This window comes from Ooceraea biroi, chromosome 1, assembly GCF_003672135.1.
Source record: "Ooceraea biroi isolate clonal line C1 chromosome 1, Obir_v5.4, whole genome shotgun sequence".
NCBI classification, from domain to species: Eukaryota; Metazoa; Arthropoda; class Insecta; order Hymenoptera; family Formicidae; genus Ooceraea; species Ooceraea biroi.
Window position 1 is genome coordinate 16190349 of NC_039506.1, and position 27269 is coordinate 16217617.

At 43.6% G+C, this 27269-nt stretch overlaps 1 protein-coding gene across 2 annotated transcripts in view; it reads right to left on the minus strand.

The window, feature by feature from the left end:
* The window catches only part of LOC105274931 (basic-leucine zipper transcription factor A), a 43092-nt gene extending 16493 nt beyond the window's left edge, over positions 1 to 26599 (minus strand). The window contains exons 1-2 of one of the 2 annotated variants that reach the window (XM_011331423.3): positions 26097 to 26599; positions 4493 to 4531 (exon numbers count right to left, since the gene is read on the minus strand). In XM_011331423.3, coding sequence (XP_011329725.1) covers positions 4493 to 4531; positions 26097 to 26117 — 60 coding nt within the window. In that variant the 5' untranslated portion in view covers positions 26118 to 26599. Of the gene's footprint in view, positions 1 to 4492; positions 4532 to 4803; positions 5020 to 26096 lie in introns of those variants that run through there. The other variant, XM_011331422.3, reaches the window with a different exon arrangement.
* Between the last annotated feature and the right edge of the window lie 670 nt (positions 26600 to 27269).

Genomic DNA, 27269 nt, shown 5'->3' on the forward strand with positions numbered 1-27269 from the left:
TGACGTACAGTCTTTTTCTTTCTAATTCGTACAACTCGGTTGATGAAAATTGTTGAGTCACTCCTGTTACAACCAAGACGATAATAGATTTGATTTGCATCGATAATATCAAGTTTACACTTTACAGTCGTTGCAACGTGTCAGAATTGCTCGCGTTAGTCCGTAGTCCAAAAGTGGTCTCCAAGAATTCAATGCGTCCCGGGAAAGCGGTTCTTTATCTACTTGTGAGGCCCGAGGATCCGGCCTCACTACCTGGGCCCAGGTAGAAAATACGAACGATCATCCGATGCTTGGGTCACGTAGACCCACGATATGGGCTACCTTGACGAGGGTCGGACGTAAAGGCACATCGTAGAACTGTGAGGAACCGACAGTAGAATCCAGGGATTCTCATTCAATCTATCTTCGCTCACGATAGTACAATAGCATACAATATTACGAGAGGATCGTGCGAAAAGTACTGTAAGTTGTGTATACACAAGTACGATATTAAACGATTCGATTAATAAAGCAATAATATTAGAGATATCTTTAATGTACAGTGCAAAATTTAGAATTAATTTAGATTTATGCGAGCAAGTACGCAGACATGTTGCACACTACTTGCGTTTTCAGGAAAGAGATATTTTCGAGATTTGCAATTAATTATACAACATTACTTTCCGTACTTTCGTATTGAAAATGATACAAACTGCGTAATATGGAGTACACTTGGATTAATAGAAACGATCACCGTGCGATGGTGCATTAGCAACGGTACACGAAGCCCTACGGTTGGGAAACGCGCGGCGGATCTGAGAGGCTGCGAGTCCAGGTCGAATTTGGGTTTAGGGTAGAAGACCCTATATACGCCACCCGAAGGGAAAGAGAATGAGGGTTGGAACCTTTTATGCCGAAGGGACTACGGTCGGGCTCGGTCCTTTTTATTCGGATCGTCGAAGCGGCAGCGGAAAAAGCTCCCTTCATCGGATAGGGATAGATCTGTCGCTCCTGCAAGAACCAACAGGATTGCACAGTAACGATCGACTGATTGTTTCGTTGATAGGACATTCTGCGTTTTATTGCAATAACGTAGCTGTATCTCAATTAACTAATTAGATATCTTCCTCCAAGGGATTACATGTAAAATATCTTTAAATTCAGTAATCAAATTGCTATAAAGTTTTAATAGACGCTTTGTTGATATCAAGTAAATATTGTAATTTATTTTATGAGAAAGACAGTGAAAAAAATATATACTTTGTTTCTTTATTATTAAAGCCACATTATTGATGGAACAAAGAAAGAAAGACTTTGCTTTAAAGACTGTTAGGTGAGGACCTTAAGATGCGCGCGAATAGTCGCCAGCCGCAACGAGCGAGTCGAGCGACCGCGCCTTGGTTATTCCGATCGGCAAGCCGAGTCATCCAGCTATTCAGCTAGCCAGCTAGCTAGCTAGCTAGCTAGCTTAGCTAGCTAGCTAGCTTAGCTAGCACGCTGGTCAGACTAGAACCTCAGTGTTGGTGAAAGGTGTGGCCGCATTAGCTGTATGAGAAAAGGAGAATGCAACGTTGTAACCGTGTCGTGCGATATTCGCTGGAGATGACGATGTCGATGATGCGAACGATGATGATGATAAGGCGGTATAATTGTTCCCATCCTGGTGCTTAAGTCCTCTTTATCATTCGTCGCAATATATAGCAAACATACTGCAAAGAGTGGAGAAAGAGAGAGAGAGAGAGAGAGAGACAATGTGGAGTCATCGGCTCGAAAGAACATCGCATCGGTGTACAGGTGGTCGGCAGCGAAACGATTGGAGAGTACCGCTGAATGGGATTCAACGACCTCAGTATGCCTACTTGATTGGATCTAGAATCGTCCTACATCATCCCTTGCGCCGATCATGTCGATGTCGAGACGCGTCGCCAGTCTATTTACCCCCAATCAATCACGCCTGCGTAGCTAATATTTGGATGAAACGGATATTAGCCATGGAAATGAGAATTTCCTTACTTGTTGATAGAGATAAATCATGATACAGTACTCAATACACCGCCCACAGATGGACTGTAATCGCGCCATTTCCAAATAAAGAAAATTCTTTATTCAACTTAAAGCAGACTTTAACAGAATATTAATTCAAGAAATTGCAGAGATATTTTACAATGATGAGAGGCCACTAAATAAATTGCCTCTCAACGCATTCATCAAAATCTGGTGCACAAGAAAGAGGAGAGTGCATGTTGTGTGCGTGTCGATATCCAGTTCTAGCGAACGACTCGCAATATTACATCTGATTTGTTCTAAAAACCATTCACATACACGGTGTTTAGGCACGGAGATTATTCGCGAGTCGACAATCAGTCAGGAATTTTCACGAAGAAAGCGACACTTTTCCCGTAAATTCCTACGAGACAAGAGCAGTGGAAGATCTTTGTTCATAGCGGTACTGTCCTCGCCCGATCGCCTCGAGCAACGCTGGCCCTGACGCATCGGTAACTGTTCTCGTATCCTGTCCCGTCTATTCCTAGCTGAGCGTCCGGCATACCGTGCGAGCGAACGCTTAAAATCGCACGTTTCAAAATGACGCTTTCGCAATTATCGAATAACAACGTTCGCATTATCCGCTTTTTTTGGCGACTGTATACGAAATACGAGTGGGCAACCGTGAGAACGTCGAGAGAAAAGAGTATTATAATGATTGTTTGCACGGTGTGCTCGCGTTTTTGTACGTGATGCGCGTTGACCTTTCGTTGAAATTTTATCAAACAAATCAGTCGTTATATTCTGAAAGATTTATTCGACATGACATGAATATTATTCAAGTATCCGTAACGGCGATCGCACAGCGTGACTTTCGAGTTTACGAGTGTCAGTCGCGACGCTAGGGCAGACTATGGAAGCGGATGGCTGATAGGACCGGTGGCATCGGGAGTCGCAGAGCATCATCGCGGTTCAAAAATAAAATTCGTCTCACCGTTGCATGGAGAGAACCCGTTGATCGCGCACAGACAAGATTTCGAACCTCGCGCGACTCATAACGATTTCTGTATAGATATACACTCGCGAATTACATAGATGATTATACAGATATTATTTATTTAATGCTTCCACCACTATCTCGATAAATTTCAAATATTTATTATTACGGATGATTATATATATATGACTATGCATCATGAAACGCGGTACAACAGTGTAAAACTCGGCGTTCACATTTTTTCATAAAATCGCAACATAAGATTGCAACATTTTATGCAAAATGTTAATCTCGACAACGAGTTTCAGAAAATTAATTCAGATCAGTACAGATTTGCAGAAATATTTGTGTTACGTATAATTCTTGCTTCTGTATAAAATGATATAGTATAACAACTCTAAAAATATGTATTCAAAGTTTGACGTATGTCGTAAATCGATATCAAATGAAGCGAAAAGTCAACAAATCTAACAACTCACAAAACTACATAATTTTATAAAAAGCATAGCCTGACAAATACATGTGGTTTTATCAGTACAAAAATTGTATGAAACATGTGACAATTGGTCATCAAGAATCGTAAATTTATCAACAAATATACCGCGAGAGAACATCGCAGTGATGTAATTGTAACATTGTAATAGTTACATGCAACTATTACAGGCATACAGATCGAAATTTTACTTCCAATTCTAAGCATAGCGTCGAGAGGCACCAAACGTTTAATACATAGCGATAATTTTGAAAATGGAGAAAATAAAAAATTTCAAAAATTTGAAAATGGATTCTGAAATATGCGTGCCTGATAAACCCTTCCCATTGTTCCGGCTAAGAAAAAGAGCAAAACGAGGAGGAAGAAACCGAACAAAAGAAGAAAGACTGTGATGAAAAGGACACGAAAGGTGAGGGAGGATAGACGTGATTTTAGACTACGGACTCGGCGCGTCGGCGTCGGGTTAAAAATAACAGTAACAGCGGCGAAGCCGGTCTTCGTCCTCGTCGTCGTCGTCGTCGTCGACATCGTCCACGTCGCCTTTACCACTGCTGCTGCTGCTGCTACTGACTCGTATCTTCCACTGTTAAACTTGACGATATCAATGACGCTTGACATTGTTGCGACATAGCCTTGGGTATGTTATGTCGCGTTGAGAAGACTACGAGTATAGTTGCCAAGCCGATTTGCTTTTTTCTTTCTTTCCCTCTCTTTTCTACTTGATCTTTTCCATGGAATTTGATATATAATTATCGAATGTGCGTCAGGATTTTGATCACGATGAATCTCAAAACTTCAAAGTTATCTACATCGATTCTACTCGGATTCGTAATCGATGGCTTATACCTATGTACTATATGTAGTTAAATATTTGATTATGACATCGATTCCTAAGACTTTAGGTATAAATATTTAACAGGAGAAAGGCAAACAAAAAAATATAATAAATATATGATTACATTGATGGGCCATAATTAATTTATACATTTGATGTGAAGGTGTTAACGCATGTCAAAATAACGTTGAGAGATTTTGCTTACCTTTAAGCCCAAAACATCTTCCCTTTCATTAGTTTTATGCTGAAACAGAAACAAGAAGAAGAAACGTAAGTCTAGATATAACTTTTGTTGTTTGCTATGTGAACGCAACATTTATTTCAATTATTATTTTTATTATTTTTATTGTTCGTAAGTGCGGAGGACACTTCGGAAAAATTCCGAAATGCTGCATGTAGCAAATCTTAGCTAAATGGATAATAAAAGCGATCAGATACGTCGTTGAACTCGGGGCACTGGGTTAATGACGGTCGATAATACTCGCGACATGCCTGTAATACCGATAGCCAGATTACCAATAGGCACAAAACAGGAGAACAGGAAAACCTCGATCTATGTGCTCGTTGCGGGAAAATCCGCATTTGAAGAGTCAGTTTTCCCGCCAGTCGAGTCAGCAGCATTACGCGAAGCTACGGTGAGAAACATCGAGGAACGAGCGATACTGCTAGACATTAAGGAGGGCGGTGAGGGAGAGAAAGGAACGGACGACAACTAGAGATAGAGAGACGAAGAAGAAAGAGAGAGAGGGGGGGAGGGGGTAGAAGGAGGACAAGAGAGAAAGAGAATGATAGAGAGAGAGAGAGAGAGAGAGAGAGAAAGAAAGGGAAGGGGAAAGAGAGAACGAAAAAGAGAGAGGAAGGGGGAGAGAGAAGCAGCTTCGAAACGTGACAACGCCGCGCTAATGCGTTGTAGACTCGGTTCCGTGCTGATACTCGCTTCGAGGCCTCGCCTCAACTTGCTTCACCTCGCCTCAACTTGCTTCACCTCGCCTCACCTCGCTTCGCCTCACCTTGTCTTGCTCGCCTTGCTTTGCTTTGCCTCGTCTTGTCTTGCTTTGCCTAGCCTAGCTTTGCCTTTGCCTTACTTTGCCTCATTACGGTGGGAAATTGCCGTCGCTTCGGCGCAACATAAAATACCCGTACTGCGAGACTTTCTACTTGTAAAAATGAGAGGTCTCGTCGCGTAGCCGATTTCACAGCGTGAAGTGGATTCGCACATTCTTTCAATCAGTCAGAAATGGCACCGTCAAGTGCAACGTTTTTTGATTTATGGAATAGCCGAAAAACTGAAAATACTAAAACTTCACAGTCTCGACTGCTGTCCTGACCATGAAATTATAACGCTCATTCACACAAACGAACGATGATTTGGATTTGACGTGAAAGATCAAGAACAATGTCCTCCAGCAAAGAAGCGTCAGAAGAGAGTTTGAGAATTGAATTTTAATTGGCCAGTCTCCCAGTTAAAGTGACGCTTTTAGACGAGGCACGGTAACGTAATGTAACGTGAAATATTTAAATGTAACGAGATCTCATACATTATATAGATATAGTACACAACATGTATCATGCTATATTATGTAGACGCGATGGCGCATCGTTTGGCTTCCAACCAAATATACGCTCGATCGATCGCACCTACCGATCCGTAGCGGGCTCGCCGCTCGCCGGCGCTCGCGAGAGAGCCAACGCGGACGGATACACGGGGGCTTTTGAAAACGCAGCGTTCGATCGCTGCGCGTTGTTTTATACGTAGGCAAGTGCCGCGGCGCGGCCGGCAAGAGAGAGAATCGAGTGCAACGCGCGCGCGCCGATCGAATTTTGCAGTTCGCCAGGACGCGCATGTCTGGCGCGCCATACCGCGCCATGCCGCGACGCAACACGGCGAGCGGTGATCTATACATAGAAAATATTCGCGGTTGAAATTTGAAAGGTAGCTCTAGCCTAAGCGACGTTTCTTTTGCCAACAACGTTGGTCGGAGCAACTTTCTAGTTTAGTTCACGTGCATGCGGTGAGAAGCCGCGCGTACGTATTGTGTGTGTGTGAATATGTATTTATATATGCACGCTCACACGCGGGAGTATATATATATATATATATATATATATGTAGCATATATATATTTATATACATGAACATCTCTCTCTCTTCCTTTTTCCTTTTTTCTTCTTGCTCACTCGGTAACTTTTCTCTCTCTCTCTCTCTCGCTTTCTGTCTTACTCTTTCCGTCTGCCCTTCTCCAACGATCGTATAGAGGAAAACTGGTTTCAAGAGAATAGAGCAACTGCGCCTTACCAAACAGCCATGAAGGACGAAAGCTCAAACACCTTCGTACATGAATTTAACATCGTATTCATACGCGCGAGCACGCATGCACATACACACACCCATTACATATAAGCCATTTGATAAAATAAAAAGATAAAGTAAAATATCAACTCTAACATGTATCAATAAATAATGTAATAAGATTAAAGTATAATTATTTCTAAAAGTCGGCTCGTGCGATATGTATAATTAGATATATAATATGCATAACGAACTTTCATCAGTGACTCGGAATCCGAATGTTTCGATGTATCGTAACAATGGTAGCACTTTTTCCTCATGTTCTCGCGGCGCGATCAAAGCGCAATTATTACTGGATTCTCTCGTAAATATTTAAACTGCCTGGGATCTATCTATCTAAATAACTTTGTCGATTATAGACCTGATCTCGGACCTTCATCTATATAATATTTAGATGTAACCTGAGATACTTTGCTAAAGAAACATCGATAATGTCCTATGGCATGCAACGCGTTAAATGAAATGTGAAATGTTTCGTAACGCGATGGAAGAGTCTCCACAATTACGACATCCAGATAAGTTTAATGTGGACATTTGGTGGGCGGTGACCCTGTTTCACACCGTGTTCATCACTGCTACAACGTGTATATAAAACATGAAAATTTTCTGTAAAATATAAATTACACACAAGTTTCAACGAGTATCGCCTTTCAATGAGCCGCTCTCGGCGAGAGTCGCGCAGTTCGGAAACGCGGATCGAATTAAAAAAGCGCGAATGATGATTTCAAGATCTCTCGCACAGAGTGCTGCTTTATCGACAGTCTTGTTACAGGTAGCAGGCATCTAATCTTGTAATTTCGTCTGGTCTTTTTTCCACTCCGAGTACTCGTTTCTCTTTGCTCCTCTCTCTCTCTCTCTCTCTCTCGCTTCTCGCGCTCATTCCCCTTCTACAACTCCCACTTACTCGAGACGTCCGTGTATATACATATGTATATAACATATACGTATATACCGGCATACGTGCGCGCGCGCGCGGGTGTATGTGTGTAGCATCGAAGCTCCCTCTGCAATATACGTATCCTTGTCTAACTTCGGGATAGTTTTACCCGAGTGGGCAACGGGTTGATTGCACTGGCGGCTCTGCATTTGCCTTCCATCTCCCTCTAGCATGCGCTTTCTCACTTCTTATCCTACTCCCGCTCGCTTCGTTCATCACCCACTCTCCCCTCTCGATATCGTGCTGCTTCTCTCTTTCTCTCTCGCTCTCATTCTTCTTCTCTTTCTCTCTCTCTCTCTCTCTCTCTCTCTCTTTTGCTTTTCCGCTGATGCTCCATCTTTCTCGTTCTTTCCCTCTCCCACTGACTCGTACGGGTAACTCGCTCTCCTCATTTCTCCCTCGCGTTTCGTCCTTTTTCTCTGTCGGTCGTCCTTTCGGTCCCTCTATTTCTGTCACCGTCTCCCTCTCCGCCCCCCAGTTTCTCGTTCCCTCGTTCTCTCGCGCACTGACGAGCGAGCGAAGGGATGGAGAACGAATAGGGGTTTCCGTGGTAACGCCCCATGCACGAGTAATGCTTTCCCTCCTTGTTCGACCACGCGCTCGACGTTCTTCCCCTTTGCCGAACCCTCCGCTCACCGCTCACCCAGCTGTCGCTCGCTCACCAGCAGCGAACAGAGCGCGCACACTGCGCGCCGTCCCCCTTACCGCACTTGTCCTCCTATTCGCCCACGCTCCCCACTATCTCGCGTTTCTATGTACAGGCTCCTTCATACGCTCTCGTCGAAAGCTGCCGCCGAGTCGAACGAACGAACGAACAACGAACGAAATTCGACGAGTCAAAATTACGATTATGAGAAAAACAGTTCGGTCCAAAATCTCGTGATTAATTTGACTCGAAGGCGAGCCGTTTCTCGTCGAAACTCGATTTCTGATACCCTCTTGATAACGAAACGAAAGTGGATCTATCGCTCCGCTTATCGGTCATCGCCATGCTTCAAAACTTTCATGATACACTGACGATTATCATAAATTTGAAATTTCCGTGAAATGCGATCGTCAAGCGTGCATCGCTTGCGACTCAATACAAAAACGGGGAGGTTTCCTACATCTTGACGGGTTATAGAACATTTCGCAGTTTTCATCCGGCGTATAGATTTTCTTCGTCTCGGGGCTGAGGAGAAGTACAGTTAGGAGGTTAGTCTCATAGTTTTTTGAAAAATGCACTTTTTTGAAATTGCCGTAGCGAGGAGATAGGTTGGCGAGAGACTGTATGTACGTAGTAGTAGTAGTAACAGCAGGGGATAGTGGGAAGCGGAGGTGAGTTGGTAGGGTAGGGATGCGCGATGGTAAATGCGCAGGTGTATGGGAAAAGTCGCTTACGCCCGTAGTAGAACCAGGGCAAAACGAATCCCGTTGAAGAGCAGCTATGGAAAATTTGCAAATTCGTGCGATGATGAACGTCTAGCTAGTGAAAATAATTTCGCACCGTTCAAAAACAAGAATAAAAACCGATGTACCTGTATTATTTGTATTACAGTCAACCAGCCAGCCGGCATGCCATGTTTCGATCATTGTCGACTTAAGAGTACATTAAATCTGATCTTTTTATTAAAACTCCATCATATCATATCAGAATTGCATGTGTCATTCCTTTTTTTTTAGAAATTCAATGAAAGCAATTGAAATGTTACTTCCCCTGAATTTGTAAGCGCGAAAAATACATTTTATTCCACTTTGCATTCACACTTATTTTAAAAAGATGTTACAACGGTGGATGATCATTAGTAATATTTCGTTAATAGTTGTTACACAAGTCAGGCAGCAACCAGAACTTGATTGATATTATTGAACATCATTTAACTTTAAGTAAAATAGATATTTTATGTTACTATTTTGATCATTATTGTTTTTCTCAGAGACGTTCACGTAACATTTAAATGAAACGTGCTCTTTCTCGAAATCTAAATCAACATTATTAAATTTTCTGTTTGCCAATATATAAAAGGTGCATACATTTTGATATACATTTGGGATTATTCGACAAGGAATTTCTACATCAGTATTGATGATTATAATTGAAAGTAAAATCCGATGGACGCGTATCATGAATATCATCACGATAGTGGTCATTTTCACGTCTCGTGAAAATTGCTAGATAAGAAAGATGGTGATGATTTTGTCAAAGGAATTAGAAGCGGACGGCTGTTAGCCTGTAGTTACCGCGGACGTCAACGACAGAGTAAACGTCATTAAGCAAATAATTGTGAGATCGTTACATGTTGGTTGCTATTTTTCGTCCGACCTTTATCTCAATCTACGTCTTTCTCTTCTCCTTTCGTCACATATGTGTCTTTTTTTCTCCTTCTCTTCATCTGTATCTGTTTTTCATCTCGGTGCATAAACGAGAGAGGCAACGATGCGTTCTCCGTTGACACATGATGCAAAAAATAATTTTAATAAAATAAGTAAATAAAAAAATTAATATAATTTGTTACGTGTAACGCGCTCGCAAATGTGAATCATGAGCTTATTCTCGAAGTTATGCTTCTAATATTGTTTTTCGTCTCGATGCACGTTCAAAAGTTTGTCCCCCGAGGATGCGACAGTTACGAGTTAACGGACACGTGAATGCGAGTAATTATTGATGGATATTCGGTCAAGAACTTCATTCTCCGAGAACAACTTTTCATAGTAGATGTTATCAGTAGATATACACTTGGGAGAAACGAGGCACACAATATTCCTTTGAGAATTATAGCTTCTCTAAGAGATACTCTCGATAGCAAGTTTCGAAATTGAAGATGACTTTCTACCGATATCAGAGAAAAATGAAAATGTTTCATTCTTCAAGAACTATTCTTAATAGGAAGAGTAATTAATAAAACACAAAATTTTAAGAATGACTCTCAATGGGATTTGGCAAAGTTTCGCAAAGATACTGTTTGAAGTAAAATATTTAGAAACGTAACATTTTATAATACATTCCTTCCTCGATTAATAAAAGAAGATGTCTAATTTTACTTCGATTTGCGTTAACGTCTTTCAACTAACTCGTTTATAAGTGTTTCGTGCAAATGACGTTATCGAATCAAATTATAATGCATAGATCGCATTAAACTATAGGCCAAGCCTGAGTCTATCCTATCTAAAATAATCGTTATCGCGTAATCTACTCGCTTCTCCTGACTTTCTTCGCGATCGTGAAACGTTTGCTTCGTAGGATCTAAGAATGGCAAATGGTGCCACAAATAATCACTTGTGGGAAATGAATTCGTCATTCGAGTCTACGGTAGTCTACACGCGTTCGATAACTAAGCACCAAATGAAAATCGACGTAACGCGCGCGCGATTGAAGTCCGTGACATCGAAACGAAGCGAAGCTGATCGTCTCTCCGAGAGACGCGCGCATTACGTGTCGCTGCACGGAAAGAGCCCGAAATTCGGCAGGGCGTCGGTAATGGCATAAACTGTATACCTCGTGTTCAGCGACTTCTCTCGCGCGGGCGCGCGCGCGCGATATATATCCAGCTCATTCTGAGATACAGCTGTGTGCGGGAGTCGCGCGGGTATACGGCACGTCCATGTACGCAGATGTACATAACGATACGTACCTATATACGCGCCATAGTTTAGCGCGGCATGTATAGGGGTTAAGGGCGTGGTGGTAGTAGCACTGGTGGTGGTGGTAGTATCGATGCGGTGACTGTGTGCGAGTGACGGTGCGGGGATAAACGGGAGAGAGGACGGGAGGGTGAGATGAAGCGAGGCGGCTGGGGTTGAGGGTGGTAACGGAGCGAGGGGTGGCGATAGGTGACATGGGGGGAATGACGAGGCTAAGGGTGGGTAGAGCGGATCGGGGAATGGCGCCCGTTCGATAGCAGGCGCACGTGGCCGTGCTTCCCCGAGCCGCCGTCGCGGCGCCAACGTCCTATTAACCCTCCACCCGGCCCACTCGCGCGCACGTGCACACACATACACACATATATGCGTAGATGTGTATGACGCGTACCACCCGCGCGGAACAGCGCCCACCGATACGCCCTACTACCGCCACCACATAGCCGCAGGACCACCACCGGTCGAGAATTTCCAGCGACGATTCGCGCAGGCGCTTAACTTACTTAAAGGACACTGACTCCTCCGCGCCGTAGCACCCTGATGAGATCCTCTCTCTTTCTTCCCCTTTTTTGTGCTCTCTTTTCTCTTCCTGCCCCCTCGCCCAACCCCTCCCCCCGCCCTCCCTCTCTCTCTTATGCGCGCGCGAGCGTTTCTATCTCTCCCGTACTCCACCTCGATACTTTTCGGAGGAGGTTGTTGAAAATAACGGTCCACGCGCGCGCGAGAAGCGATATATTAAAACTTCGCTGGTGCGCGCGTAATCAATTTTCGTTAGCGCGAATATCTAAAATCCACGAATACGCGTGTACTTGGACAATAGACAGATGTGCGCGATCGAGACTCTTTATCGTTAGGATGTACTTTTGAGATTCAACGGTGAATTTCATCGTTATACCAATAGCATGACATAAAATAATGTCACGATAAAGAAACCGCTTTCCATGAAAATATCTCTTTACATGTATAATATTCTATTTTACATATTTAACATATATTACTATACACCGTAGCGCGATTTCAACAATATCATTATACTAATGGTCGCCAAGTTGAACGATACAATCTTCTTGAGCAACGGATAGCACTAGATAAATGACCGCGATCCGAGATCGCAAGATAGCGCGCACGCGATTGAATCGTCATCATGATCCGTGAATAAAAAACAAAGAGTAAAATGACACTGATACGTAATGCGTCAATGAAAAATTGAGTCTACGACTATAAGTTATCGTACCTTAATAGCATCAATTAATGATTTTCGACTGAACTTTTAATAATAAAAACTTGATGCCATATACAAGATGATGTATCATCTTTTCAGATACATTTTTTAACAAGTTGCAGGTATGATAACTTTGTTGTTTTCTATTTAATATATTTTCTATCTCACTTATTGATATATTTGGTCACAAAGGAAAATGTCAACAAGTATCGGTACTTATAATTCGAGATGAGACTTTGCAATCGAATAAAATCGCGCTTGATCGAGGAGCGATGATCTCAGTTTCGATCGATAAGTAGCAACGGCCTAACTTTGTGATATAGCAAGCTTTCCCCCAATATCAATGCAGAGTATAAACCCTTGGAACTATTGAGCGAGTGAGCAAGCGAGGCAAGCCAAGAACAGTAACAGTGGTAACGCGTTGATCGCTGCTACGCTACGAACTGCGTTCACAAGCTTGTAAGCGGCACAAGAATCACATGACTGTCCATAGGTATCGTATCGCAATGCTGGATGTTACTTAATGTTAATTTCAACTGTCATGTGCATGTACGATGCACATAAAATATAAAGAAATTTTATGAGAGAAAGGGCGTCTGCAGTTGCTTTAAAAACAAAAATAGGCAATTTATAAGAAATATCTATACTTGTATGTGTATGTAAAATTTTCAGTAAAAAATTAATTTTTATTGAAATATAATGTTTATTATGTTATATCATGAGTATATATAACAAAATATATTATATAGTAGCATATTAGCAGGCTTTTTCAGGACTACTAATATTTTTAAACGTCTGGACACTCGCTATTCATAAAATAAAATAAACTAAAACATAGTTCTCCCCGTTTCCAAGGCAATACAATTCTGTGCTCTTTCTTATTTCACGTAACAAGCGGATACGTACATGTTTCCCGTGTCTTTTAACACGGGAAATATGTCAATTAGTGCAAAAAGTTATTTCACGCGAATTATTATGCGCGAAAAGTTGCACACACAGACTGTCAAACGCAGCGGCGTGACAGCGTGGAACGACGGCGGAGCACTCACGCACACTACTAGGCGCGCGACTCACAGACGCGTATACTTCTAAAGGATGACGCTGATTGGCTGGATTTTACTTAAGAATACCTCTTTCACTAAGTATCGCAGAAAAAAATAGTTCAGGACTTTCCATAAGGAATAACACTATGTACTTAGGCGCGAGATAAGAGACATCCTGTATACTGACATATATTAATCACCTAATTGCGAATCTCCTCAATTGGAATTCCTGCTAAGATTCCACTAAAAGATACAGCTTCTGATGCGATTTGCAAATATATTCTGTATACACACACTCACACACTCACTCTCTCTTTCTCTCTGTATGTATATATATATAATTAAATGCAATTATTATATTTACTATATGTATATTTTCTTGTAACTAAATATATATGTTTTTCTTTCATTTTTTCTTCTCCTTTCTGAACGTTAAGTTGATTTGTATTGAATTATATTTTTATATCGATATTTACTTCTTCACTAATTTTTGTGTTTACAATAATCCTAATCGATATCGAAAATGACGAAGGTAATTATGGTGCGGCATACATGCAATATATAGGATCATTACCGAATATAATTAGTATTTTAAAAAAGGGTTTAAAAAATAAAATTAAGAAATTCATGTGACATCGATTCTGATATAATATCCAGTAGCGTTGTACGCATACGATAGACTGCAAAAAGCTCGCAGAGAGAAGGATACGCTACGAGTCGGCGCGATTAAGTTGACGAAGAAATATGTACACGCGTGTGCTCGTAAAAAGAGGGGAAGGAAGGCCGCCACGAAGAAGCGCGCACGCCGCAAAAACACGTTGCCTACGTACATACGGCCGCGTGGCAGGGTGGGTGAGACGGGTGAGGTATAGAGAGGCATGGCGAAGCATGACGAGGCAAGACGAGGCAAGACGAGGTGGGGCGAGACGAGCCGAAGCAAGGCTAGACGTGGATGACGTGGAGGGAGGTGAAGGGCGGTGGGATGGGGTAAATCAGGCGGAGCGGGGTAAAATGAGATGAGGTGAGGTGAGGTGAGGTGAGGTGAGGTGAGGTGAGGTGAGGTGAGGTGAGGTGAGGTGAGGTGAGGTGAGGTGAGGTGAGGTGAGGTGAGGTGAGGTGAGGTTAGGTGAGGTGAGGCGAGGCGAGGCGAGGCGAGGTGAGGCGAGGCGAGGCGAGGCGAGGCGAGGCGAGGCGAGGCGAGGCGAGGTGAGGTGAGGTGAGGTGAGGCGAGGTGAGGTGAGGTGAGGTGAGGTGAGGTGAGGTGAGGTGAGGTGAGGTGAGGTGAGGTGAGGTGAGGCAAGGCTAGGCGAGGCGAGGCGAGGCGAGGCGAGGCGAGGCGAGGCGAGGCGAGGTGAAGTGAAGTGAAGTGGGGTGGGGTGGGGTGAGGTGAGGTGAGGTGAGGTGAGGTGAGGTGAAGTGAGGTAAGGTACGGTGAGGTGAGGTTAGGTGAGGTAAAGTGAGGAGTGGAGAGGAGAGGAGAAGAGAGGAGGGATAGGAAGGAAAGGAAAGGGGAGAGGAGACAAGAGAAGGAGAAGAGGAGAGGAGAGAAGAGGAGGAAATTAGAGAGGGGTAGAGCGGTGAGGTGAGGTGAGGTATGGTGAGATAGAATGAGATGGGATTGGGTGAGATGAGGTGAGGTAAGGTAAGGTAAGGTGAGACAAGACGAGACGAAATGAAACAAGATGAGACAAGGCGAAACTAGGAGTGGTAAGACGGGACAAAGTAAGAAAAGGTGAGAGGAGGAACTTTCGTGTGAGCGAGAACGTAGCCGCGCGTGACGTCGCGCGGCGCGGTTACGCGAGTAACGTGTATATGAGCGCAATGTACATCGCGAAGTGCTGCCACCTATACGAGAGCGCGCAACTTTCCACACGTGGTTGGCCTTTCGCACGCAATAAAATGTGCCCGCCACAAGTTGCATATGTTGCGAAAGGCTTTATGATCGCATCCAGACTTCGTCCTCATCTATATCTTTTTTTTTGAAAGACCATTGTAATTTATATCATTGCGCTATCGTGTATGGGCGGTATCGTTCCCAAACGAAAGAGTGAAAGTACATTCAATAAGAAATCGTCATCTCATTGTAATCATCTCGTATGAAACTTATTACCGAAGAATGTGCCGATATTTGCTTAATCCGCGGAATAGATCCTTTTATTGTTAGGCGTGCGTCGCAGATCCCTATTTGCATATGATAAGCATTCCCATTATGTTTCTGCGTGCATTTAAACGCGTTCGTTATCTTTAAAAAAAGTCTGTCTGTTTATCTGTTTCTCTGTCAGTCAGTCTGTCTGTCTGTCCGTTTGTCTGCATGACTACCTGTCTATCTGCTTGCCTGCCTGCTTGCCTACCTACCTACCCGTCTACCTACCTACCTTCCTACCTGCTTGCCTGCCTATATGCACTTGGCAAAAGAGCGGTGCCACCTGTGTGTAGGCGCGTGAATTTATAGCTCGTGGGAATGTCGCGAAGGGAGAAAGGGAAGAGCGGATCGCAGGAAAGACGGAGATAGATGGTGAGGAACAGCAGGGATAGGCGCGGGGAAAATGAGGGGCGCGAGGGATAACCCGAAGCACGTGGCGATCTATTTGTCACGCGAGAGCGGTCTCTATCGCATTAAGTTTGGTTAGGCAATCGATGAATCTTGGTTGCGCGGTCTGAGCGGATGCCTTTCATAAGACTGAATACTGACCGCGCAGACGAGCATACGAAAAATGATATATTCTATGAATTAACAAGTATTACACGGATCTATTACGAAGACGATACGTTCGAAAAAATGTGTGTGAAAGAATACATGGAGTAGAATTTTCTTTTGAGAACTGTACATCAGTAAGTGCAAGTTTCTTGTGTCACCATCATTGATCGATTCATAGTATTGACACTAAATTAATGATTATCTGTATAAACATATATGCAACATGATACAAAACACAGAGAGAGAGAGGGGGGGGGAGAGAAGGTCCAAAATAAAGGAGGAAGAAACTATAGATGCAAGATCGTGCCATATCTGCGTATCCTTTTCCATCTGCCTTTTCCATCTCTCTTTCCCATCGTCCTCCCTATTTCATCTTATTTCTATTTTCGTTTTTTGTCATTTCTTTTCTTTCTGTCACATCTTCTCTTGATTTTGCTCCTCTATCTCTTTTTACTAATCTCTCTCTTCTCCTACAGTTCTTTTTTTTTTGTCTTCCCATTCGCCTGCGCTCTTCCACTATTTATGCACACGCGCACGTATTTACGCGTGCGTACGTATACATGATATTATATACATACGCGTCTCTCCAGCCTCCTCTTGCTCCCACCACGCTAACTCGTTTGATTCGGATTCGATGGAATGCTATATGTTCTTAGGAAGCGAAGGGAGAAGGGACAGAGAAAACGATGAAAAAGGAGAGAAGAAAAATAGAGAAAAATGGTGCAAGAGTGCGAGAAGGAAGCAGAACAGAGGGAGGGAAAGCAAATGGAGTCGACAGTGGGAAGATGAGAGGGGAAAGCGGAAGGAATGACGAGTAAAACAGAGTGGAGGGAGGGAAAGGTGGTAGGAGTAATAGTGATAGAGTGATAGAGAAGGGTTAGGTACATGTACTTTAGTAAAGCAAGCGCACACGGTTGATGTACGTGTGATGTTGATTGTTGCAAAATTATTTCCTTTCTCAGGTCAGTATCAGAAAGAGAAGCGACGAGAAAAGGGCCATGATGCCCGTTGCCAATCGTGTCTTCATTCACGGTACTGTTCGAGTCGGCGATTAATCGAAAATGCGTGTCTTGAAGAAAAAATCCGAAATTGCAGCGGACGCACTCGTGTTCAATCGTTTGCACGGGTTACATAGGAAACGAGATGTTTAATATGTCGGAACTCTTAAATAATCATGTACATGTGTACATAGAAATTTAAAAATTCACGTGTGATCACTACTGTGGTAACTCTGATGTCATATGGTATCTTTTCCATTCGAGTAGATCAAATAATACATATCGATCGAATTCCAAGAGCTAATATCCGAAGGGTGGAGAAAGTAAAAGATCTATTCGCATCCTGCTATGTCGTGACATAATATATCAGTAATCGCAGACTCGACCACAAAATCATGCACTCGTAAAGTAATAAGCGCCACGCGGGCTGGCATGCCGCGCCGCGCTGACAGTTCCTTCAAACGGCGCTATGCACGTGGTTCCTAAACGCCCCTCCCTTCGTGTTTACGATCCCTTCTACCACCCGTCCATCCGCCGCTCGCCATATATTCAGCCCCTCTTTTTACCGATACGGAGAGTAAACAGCCGTCGAATGTCACCTGTTATTGCTCATACGCAAATAGGCTTCATTCATGGTCAACCGCCATGCTCGCTCATGAATACGGAAGCGTTTCTACTACAAGTGCTACGTTCGAGACTGTTGATTCCTTTTCTCTTTTCTTTCTCGATATAAAAGTATTATACATAATACATTTCTTGCTTGTAATGTCTGTACGATTATGTTTTTGTAAATCTTTTCGTCTGTGTAAGTTAGTTTATGATAATTATTAACAGGCAAGTTGATTCTCTCTTGCCAAAGCTTTTAATAACATTTATTTAGACATTTATACTCGAATTTGTATATATAATTATCTATATAAATATTTTTTTAATAATTATTTATTTAATTCCAACTTTACGTTTTAGTATTTTTCGTAACACGATATGTATTAGATAATCTTGTTCCGTTGCGTTATTTTGATTTCAATTCGCGTATGTTTGAATAAACGATATATAAACATGTCATAAATAAATCTATATTAACTCTGCAGCTTGAAATTATCGTTTAATTTTTATCATGCAAATAACAACAAAATTTGGATGAGAGAGAGAGAGACGCTAATAAAAACAAGTTGTTATACCAATAGGAAACATGTGCGCGCGAGCGTACGTTATATTGTTAAATCTGTAACAACATATATCGCGAAAAAAACTATCGCGACTACCTATGTATAGTTTATTCCTACATGTGCGTTTGACCAGTTTCAAGTGACAGATGAGAACGCGTGTAACGGACAAGCATGTCTACAGACAAACCTCACCGGCAACTGGCCGAAACCAACTGAGCCGCAGAATGGAAGCGACGGCGACGTGTACGCCACGACGACAAAGTACATCGCTCGCTTGCATCGCGGGGAAGAGAGATCGCGATGAAAAATGAGAAAAAGAAGGAACGCACGCGGTGTGGGTGAGAGACGAAAGAGAGAGAGAAAGAGGCGCAACGAGGTATCCAGTACAGTCGAAAGGGATGGAGGAGGCAGGTACGAGGGGGCAGCGGGGCATGAGGGAAGGAATTGGTACACACATCGCGCGCCGGTTGTATCGAGGTGTGGAAAGAGAGACCATCCACAATGCACCCGACACGCACACACGGACGAATTCACAAACTTTGGTCGGTTCTCTCGTAGTCTCCATCCTCCCTCCCACTATGGGAACTCTCCGCGTCACCGAGAGGGTCGCGCGCGTTGTCTCTCTCCATCTTCCTCTCATCCGTCCCCCCTCAATTCTCCCTCTAGCCCCTCCACCGCTCCACCCGCTGGTGTATGTTTAGACTGCACTTTACGGTACATACGTACGTATACATGTGCTCTCGTGACGCGCGTAACGCGAATCCCTCTCACGCATACGTACGAGTTGTTCCTACGGCGCGCACCGTAGAAAGTACATAAACCGTTCTCATTCACGTCGATATCGTCAACTGTTGCTTCCTCCGTCCTCGCGCCGGTAGGTAAACCGCCGCGTGGTCCCACGCGTCACAAGGTAGGCTTCCTCGAGAAAGGCACGCGACTCTCTAAACAAGGGTGGGGGTCGAACGATTCGAACCCGCGTTAAATCATCTTGCTCGGCTGCAAACGATCGTATCTATAGAATTCCTTCTATTCAGTAAACGTCCCTGCGTAGCCTGCTTTGCTAGATTACGGCGTTTCGGTGAAGCGTTAGACAATATCTTTCAGCAGGATGATGGGTCGTAAATTCAACTGTGACAATGAAATGGATTTATCAACTTTTTCCCTGAAACGACCCTGTCGACCGCACGACATTGAGCATCCGCTGCTTCGGGGTAATGAGTCTGTACGCGTTCTGCCACGAGTGCGGCAAGAAGCAGCAGGTGTCATTGCGTCGCGGAGGCAGGTCTCTGCCGCTGTAGGCTGATCCCTCTCCTAGCCATTACCCGTTAGCCCATTAGAAGTGCGCGTGAAATTTGTCAGCGGGAAGGACCCGCGCGGTCTTGTTAATGAAGGGAAAGAGACAACGGGGTCGCGCAACTCTCCGGCTCGCGATTCGCTCTCTTGTTGTCTCTGCCTTTCTCTCTCCCTCTCTCTGTTCTTCTGGCGTTCAACCTTAACCTACCGCAAGAGAGGACGAGTCTCGCGCGGCCCGCAACTCGATTAGAATGCGACACATCCACGGCCGTCACGACGCCGAAGGTTCAGCAAGGTATATAGTTCAGACCACGAATTTCAGATGCTCGTAGTTTTATTACGTAATAATTAGCTTACTAACAGCGTGCACAACGCAATACTCCTTTAAAATGGGATAAATTTCGTGTAAACTGTGGCAGATGATGTAGGGAAAAAACTGGCAACGAACAGCTTGCGCAGACATAGTTTTGCGCACACGAGTTTCCAAGAGTATGCGCTATGGAAGTATAATGTATCGTTCCATGTGCCTCTTTACGAGTAGCAAAGTATGGCGCTAACGGTTACATTTACGGAAGATTCTCGCAGAGAGCCGCATAAGAGAATTCCGAACGAGACTCGGGCAAACGGAATCCGCTATTCTCTTACTTAACCCGCGGATGGTCACATGCTATGCTCTCCTTCGAATAAATAATTTTGTTTTCACGCATTACAATTAAGACACTTCTTGTCACCTGGTGAATCTTCTTATCGCGCATTATAGACGCGCGCGCGCATGTACGTCCTCCCCTCCCCCTGTCCCACACATCCTATCGTACAGATTCCACAATCTATCCTTTTTCGACATGTTATACATAATTTTCTGCCCATCGTTTCAAAAGTTATAATAAAGAAGCGAAATATATTAGAAAAAAATAATTACACGCGGCGTTTCTACTTTCTACTAGTTGTACGTGCGCTCTGCGTGCGTTTGATCGTGTAGTAGTAATAAATATAAAAAATATTATATAACGCGTTTCTCGAACACGCAAAAGCGATCAGGCAAAAGTACGCATATCTCACTCGAATAAAACTAGATTTTAGCAGGATTTTACCTGCAAGATTTAATTCGCCGAAATCACTCGTATATCGTGAGCAAATTATAAGAATAAATAAAGACTGTCTCAGAGGAACGAATTCAAAGTTTTGAATAATTTCGAAAATTCCTTACGAGTCATAATATCATATTATCGACATGTATGTACACATTACTATCAGCACGCACGTACACGTATCGATTACACGATAGCAAGCAGATTTTTCGATTGCTGCATGCCGTTCGCATGCCGTAACGTAAACAAAACATCGCGCGACGACCGATGTCGATGCGTGGTGCGTACGATGCACCCCACGTGCTTCGATGTCTCCGTTGGCGGAGGGGGACCTAACGGGAGGTGGTATTGGATAGAGACAACGACGCGTTACACATATGTGTGTAGGTAAAATTCATGATTCATTGATACAGCAGTATGGGCAGTACGTTACACGCGCTCAATCGTTTTTAGAAACGGTGGCAAACAACGTATCTATTTCCGTCTTCCGTTACCTACATCTTTTACTTTCTTCACACTTATATAACATATTTTAAATGAAAAATTACGGAAAGATGAAAGGAAAGGAGAAACTGTCAAGTTTCGCGCGTTTCAATAACGGCTTTCTTGATAAATAAATCTGTCAATTTTCAATTCTACTGCTAGAATGTGTCTTTACGTCGTTAAAAGTCAAAAGTGCAAGGTGAACAAGGAAAGGAGAGTAAGAATGAAAGCTGCAACGAGCAAAACTGTATCCAAAGATCGGAAAAGCGACAGCTTTATATTTATAATGTTGAGAATATTGCTTAATTTGGTAACGCGTAGCGATATTGCAGAGGTATGTACACGTACACATTCAGATTATCGGAGGAGCGATTTGCTCCCCTCGTTTATTTAAAGCGGAGACGTTGGCATTAAACGTCATGCAGGTATCCCTGTAACGACGGAGGTGTCCGTCCGATCATACGTCGTCTAGTGGTTACAGCCGTCGCCGCCGCCACTGCCACCACGTGGTTTCTGCGGCAAAACTATGCGGTCACCCGCCACATGCCGGCCCGGCGAATTTATGAATGGGAGAAGCCTATTGACAGATCGCGCGTCGATAACTCTCGTTAATGGCCCGTGATGGTGGGCGCGAAGGCCGCAGGGGCGAAGGAAGCGGAGGTGCCCCAGGAGGGAAGGGGTGGGAAGTAGGGGAAACTTGGACACACTTTGTGTGGACTCGCGGCGCGCCGACGGGTCATTGCGACATGCAGCGCACAAGTGATACGTTCGTCCGTTCGATCCAAGTTTCACGAGATAATCCATCGCGGCATCGTACGCTTAAACGTAATTTCCAGCGTAAACGCACACGTTCGCGCACGCACAAACTTCCTCACCGACGAACATCTCGCTTGGCTCAGTAATTGTGTTTCAAACATTCTGCCTACCTTGCGTGCGTGTGTTAACTTTAAAATATAGATCCAGCTAACGTTAGCTGTAATCCAGCTAGCTAAAACTAAAAATTGAGAAATTGCCCGGTGTCTCTCATCACCAGCGATATTATCTTTTACGACTTTGTAGTAAAATAGTAACAGCGAACGCGCGCGCGTGATTGATTACGGACAACTAATGGAGCGAAATTCATTCTCTAATGCAATCCCAGTTATTATAGAATTAGCGTACGTGTTTTTGGTTAGCAGGTTGCCTACCGGCGTCGAATCAAACCATCGCGTGGTCTTGTATCACCATACGTCCATTACATCGACGATATGGAAATTTATCGTCAACAGAAATAGATTTTGTAGAGGAGTTACGTTACATAAGCTTTTGCTCTCCGTTGCATTGATATTGATTCTTTCTTCCCTTCTCTCTCTCTCTCTGATTGAGAATGAGAAATTCAACAAAAGATATGTTTATTAGTTCCTCTTTAAAGTAACTGGAAAAACATACATATTCTCTTTATGTAAAAATCGCGCACATTCATCGTCGAAAATAATCTATCACAACCCGATGAAAAATCAGAGACCTGACATGGAAACGCAAACGCAAACAGTCAATTCACGTATGAGCGCGTTGCAACACGAGATTTTCATTAATAATTTTCATATACACGTGTAAAAACGCGAAAAGAGATTACTTTATGATTTATGTAATAAACATGATTCTATTTAATTAAAACAAAGAGCCACTTGCAGCAGTTTGTCCGAGAAGCTACAAAGTCGAGATTTTTCAATTGAGAGTCGAAAGGGTTAAAAGCGCGTGTAAGCTTTCCCGTCCAAGTTCAACGATGCGCCGGCGACACGCGCGCATACCGAGACTTTCTGTCGCGTACGACACGAAACCACGTGGAAAAACTGCTGGGTTTGTCGGTCATCAGGCCACCGACGGTGCAGAAGCGCCGAAAAATTCTCTCTCGTTCTCTCGCTTCTATTTCCTCTCCTTTTCTCAAGTTCTTCACTTTCAATCTCGAGATACCGCATACATCGATTTATCAACACTCAAATTTCAAGAGATTCACTTTAACGTCCACGCATCAATTTTATGCTCGTTACGCGCGTAATTAGTACCGTTTATTTATCAGTAAAATTGTACTGGCGCTGTTTTTTACGGAATAACAAAAATCATATGTTCAAATCAGTATGAAATGTGAATTTCGAAGAAAAAGAATGTACGATTCTTGTTTTAGATATTCGAGCTTGCTTCAGCAAACGTATTGAAATAGTTTTGTATTGTGGATCATCGAGTATTTATAAACACTATTCCGTTCTAATTCAATTATAATTTTACTCGTACATCTTTTTATTCACATAAATCTAGTGTCTACATTTACATAGAAAATTTAAGGAACTACTCGACACGAGACACTATTTACAGCATTTTCGTTATAGATCATTCATTCTAGATGAATGACCTCGAGTGATTACGACGGATTCAATGGAGAGTATCACAAGTACTGTCTAAATAATTTTCGCTCTCCTTTCGCTCTAGATGATTTCGTCCGTACTAATTCTAAACGCAAGCCGGTGTGTGTGTATTATATGTAAATGATATTATAGTGCGACTTTACATACTATTTTGTAACATTACCTGTCCGAAAGAAAACCAAATTCTAAAAAACTCTAAAAATTTTATAATTCAAGATATTACAAGTATAGAATTTCGCGTTATTTTCATCGCCGGAACATGCGACCATCGTTTCCCACAATTAATGCACACGATCCGGGATTCTTTTGGATACTTTCCATTAAGAATTCAATTTTTATGCGAGAAAATAAATACATAAGTGCCAGAAACCAAAAATTACATTTTAGTTGTCACAGTTTCAGCTCTCTTCCTTTCTGCATAAAAACATACATCGACTCATTTAAGACTTGATTTTTTTGGTGAGAATTTTAAATTGAGATTTAGTTGTGGAAACATCGCTCTCGTTACTATCTGCGATTCACTCTAATGTGAATATTTGTCTAAAAATAGTTTGCAAACTGTATCGACGATTATTCTGTTAAAGCCTATTGCGCGAGCCGCGCATGTAGTTTCTACTTTTTTTCGATAGAAATTTCAGTATTTTGCTTGAAATACAGCTCTACGCTTAAGAGAGAGACGAATTTCAATTCTTACAACTTACTTTAATTAAATGCTCGTATATTGCGTGCAATATTTATACATTGCTAAAGAAAACGAAGAAAGTACGCATGGTATAGTATTTTTACCACATCTTAACAAAGTTATGATAATTAACAGCTCTCTCTCCCCCTCCCTTCGCTCTCTCATACTGTATACTTGTACAATAATCTTCTGTAATGACAAATATCGAAAAACATTTTAAATGGCAGTGGCAAAAAAATGTATGTCTTGGACGCATTTTCTTCGCAAATTACGATTCGACGATACGCGCTCCTTTCCTTCGATTTTGTCGCAAAACATTTTGCGCCGCTCAAAGATCTCGTGACGAAAAACAATTGCTAGGAAGAGGGAAAAGTGGAGTAAAAGGAAAGAAAAAACAGAACGAAAACAAAGAGAAAGAGAAAAAGAGAAAGATAGTATGGAGAATGCCGGGAGAGAAAGAGAGAGAGAGAGGGGGAGGGAGAAGAGACGCGGCAAAAGCGAATATGTCTTTAAAAACACCCCCTAGACCAGATCGAGTTGTTGTCGTCGTGGTAACCATGACGACGATGCCCCTTGATGGTTGGTTATAACTGTATCCCCACCTAGCGCCTCCGTCTCCGAGCCGACGCTAGGTTTCCTCGCGGCGCTGGCCAAGCGAAGAAGAGACAACCAGCACAGCTTCGGGCGATCTCTCCCCCTACTCCCCTGCGTTTCCCGCTGTTCTCAATCCCCACTATCCGCCCATAACGCTCTCTCTACTACTCCTCTCTCTAGTCCCCACTCCGACGTACTGTCAAGCTGCCGCTTCGTCCCTCGTTCTCCCCACCCCTCTCCTTTATATCTCCTCTGCTCTCCTCCTCGCTCCTCTTCTCTTCTCTCGTTCCCCGCTGACTCCACGGCCCACACAGTGTGTAGCGAGCCACCTCGTTCCCCCTCGGCGAGTCTCACCTCGTCATTCTCTTCCCCTTGCAGTTGCCCTCCTATCGCTCCTACCACCTTCCTTCCCCCAGCGGACCAAGGAAACGCGGGATCGCTTCGAATTCAAACTACCGAACACGAGGTTACCACGCGTCAAATCTGACACTTGGTCGTCCTACGCACGATCGCGCTTCGTATTTGGCGCGAGAAATTTTCACTCGCGAATCCAGGAGTTGTCGATCGATTTTCGGGAATGTGCGAACGTAAGCGCGATGCGCCTCGGAGCAAAGCGGCTACTCTTTCTTGCCTTTTTTTTCTGCTTCTTTACAGGGAGACGGAGAGAAGCGATCGGAGGAGATCTCCCATCGAGCGCGCTCATCGAGAAGGTTGAACGAGAGGACGAGAGAACGATCGGCAACGTCCTCTGAACGATAAGTCGAGAGAGCCGCGACCGTCGTGCGCGCGTTCAGTGCTGAAACCAAGCGTTCGGAGCAAGCGTATCGCGAGCCATTGGCGCTACGATCATCCGTTACATATCGGAGTAACGTCGTTATCGAGAGACTAAAGTCCCAACGGCAAAACACTCGTATCGCCTTGACCAGTGCGAGCCGCGGCCGTGCGAGTCGCTCTCTCTCTCTCTCTTAAAGATCGTCACTCCGTGTGAGGCAAGCAATCAGCTCGCTCGCGCGCGCGCGCGCGACGCGCTCACGTAACCACTCTTTTCCTCGGCCGGCATGAACGCGGAAACCGCGACACGCGTGTCGTACACGCCGAAGGAAGGGAACGTACACGGGGAAGCGAGGGCGCGCGAGAACGGGGTAGGGGGTTGCGGCGAAAAAAGGACGGCGACTGAGCGCATGTAAAAGTAAGAGAGGCGATGCGCGCGGAACCGCGCGCGAAACACTCACCTGACCGACGTCGCACCACATTATTATTTCGCTGACACTGACGACAGCATCTTGGTACGCTGTTGCTGCACTGCCGCGCACGGTGCCACCGCGACGATCCGTTTTTTCCTTCGTTTTCTCAGTCTGTAAAGTGAGGAAACGTCGACAGAGAAAGTTGAAGTTACCGGGAGGCGATGGAACGAAAAATTCCACGTTATTTCGATTCTGCCGACGAGTTCTGTTCGTCAATGTTCTTCCTCCCTATCTTTCGCCCTGTCTGCCACCGTGTCTCTCTCACTCCGTCTCTATCCGTCTTTCCGAGTAGCGTCGTTTCTCCGTTTCCTTTTCTTTTTTCTTTGCGAACTCACAGTCTCACGAAAAATGCACTATGTGACGTAGGTATCGGCCACCGGTGTCTAGCCCGGTTAACTTTTCGAGTAACATCGCACGATCATTCCAAACAGATGACAACGCGACTATCACTAACGCACATGCTAGTAACTAGCTGGCCATGCAAAGCATTACTGAGTATTCTGACAACAGTCCTCGTCGACTAGCGCCGCTCGGTTTTCCCCCGAACGCCCGCTCGGACATTTCCGACAGTGCTCGGCCCACCTGCACTCCAACACGATTGTCAGTGCCGTATGCGCAGCCCGGTGTGCCCCTACTCAGCACGCGACACACGTACATTGTGGAGATTCAAATTTTCAATCAATATTCAATCAGAAATCGAAATGCGGTATACATGATCGTTTGACGAGTGATCGTGCAAAACGTTAAAAATTTCTTATCAATGTCAGATTATGCTTCTTTCGAAAAAAGGAAGATGGGCCTATAAACCGGTCAATCTTATCAATCAACACCGTAACTATACATATGCGCTTGCATGATAATTTTGACGAAAAAAATGAGTTACTCGTCGAGCGCTATATTGTTAGCACTTGAACGTTGATTTGTCTGAAACGATGAAACATTTTTTATTCAAGTCAAACTAATTACCAACTAATTATCGCATATGTTACAGTTAATGTCAGATTATACACCGTATGGCTACGCGTACATGACTTCTGACGGAAATCTATCGTCCAAAATTCCAAAGAAAATGTATTCTCAATATTCAACCTTTTCAGATATAAGTAATGTGTGATTCTTTATGTGAAATAATCAGTTTATTAACATATGTGCAAGGAGAGT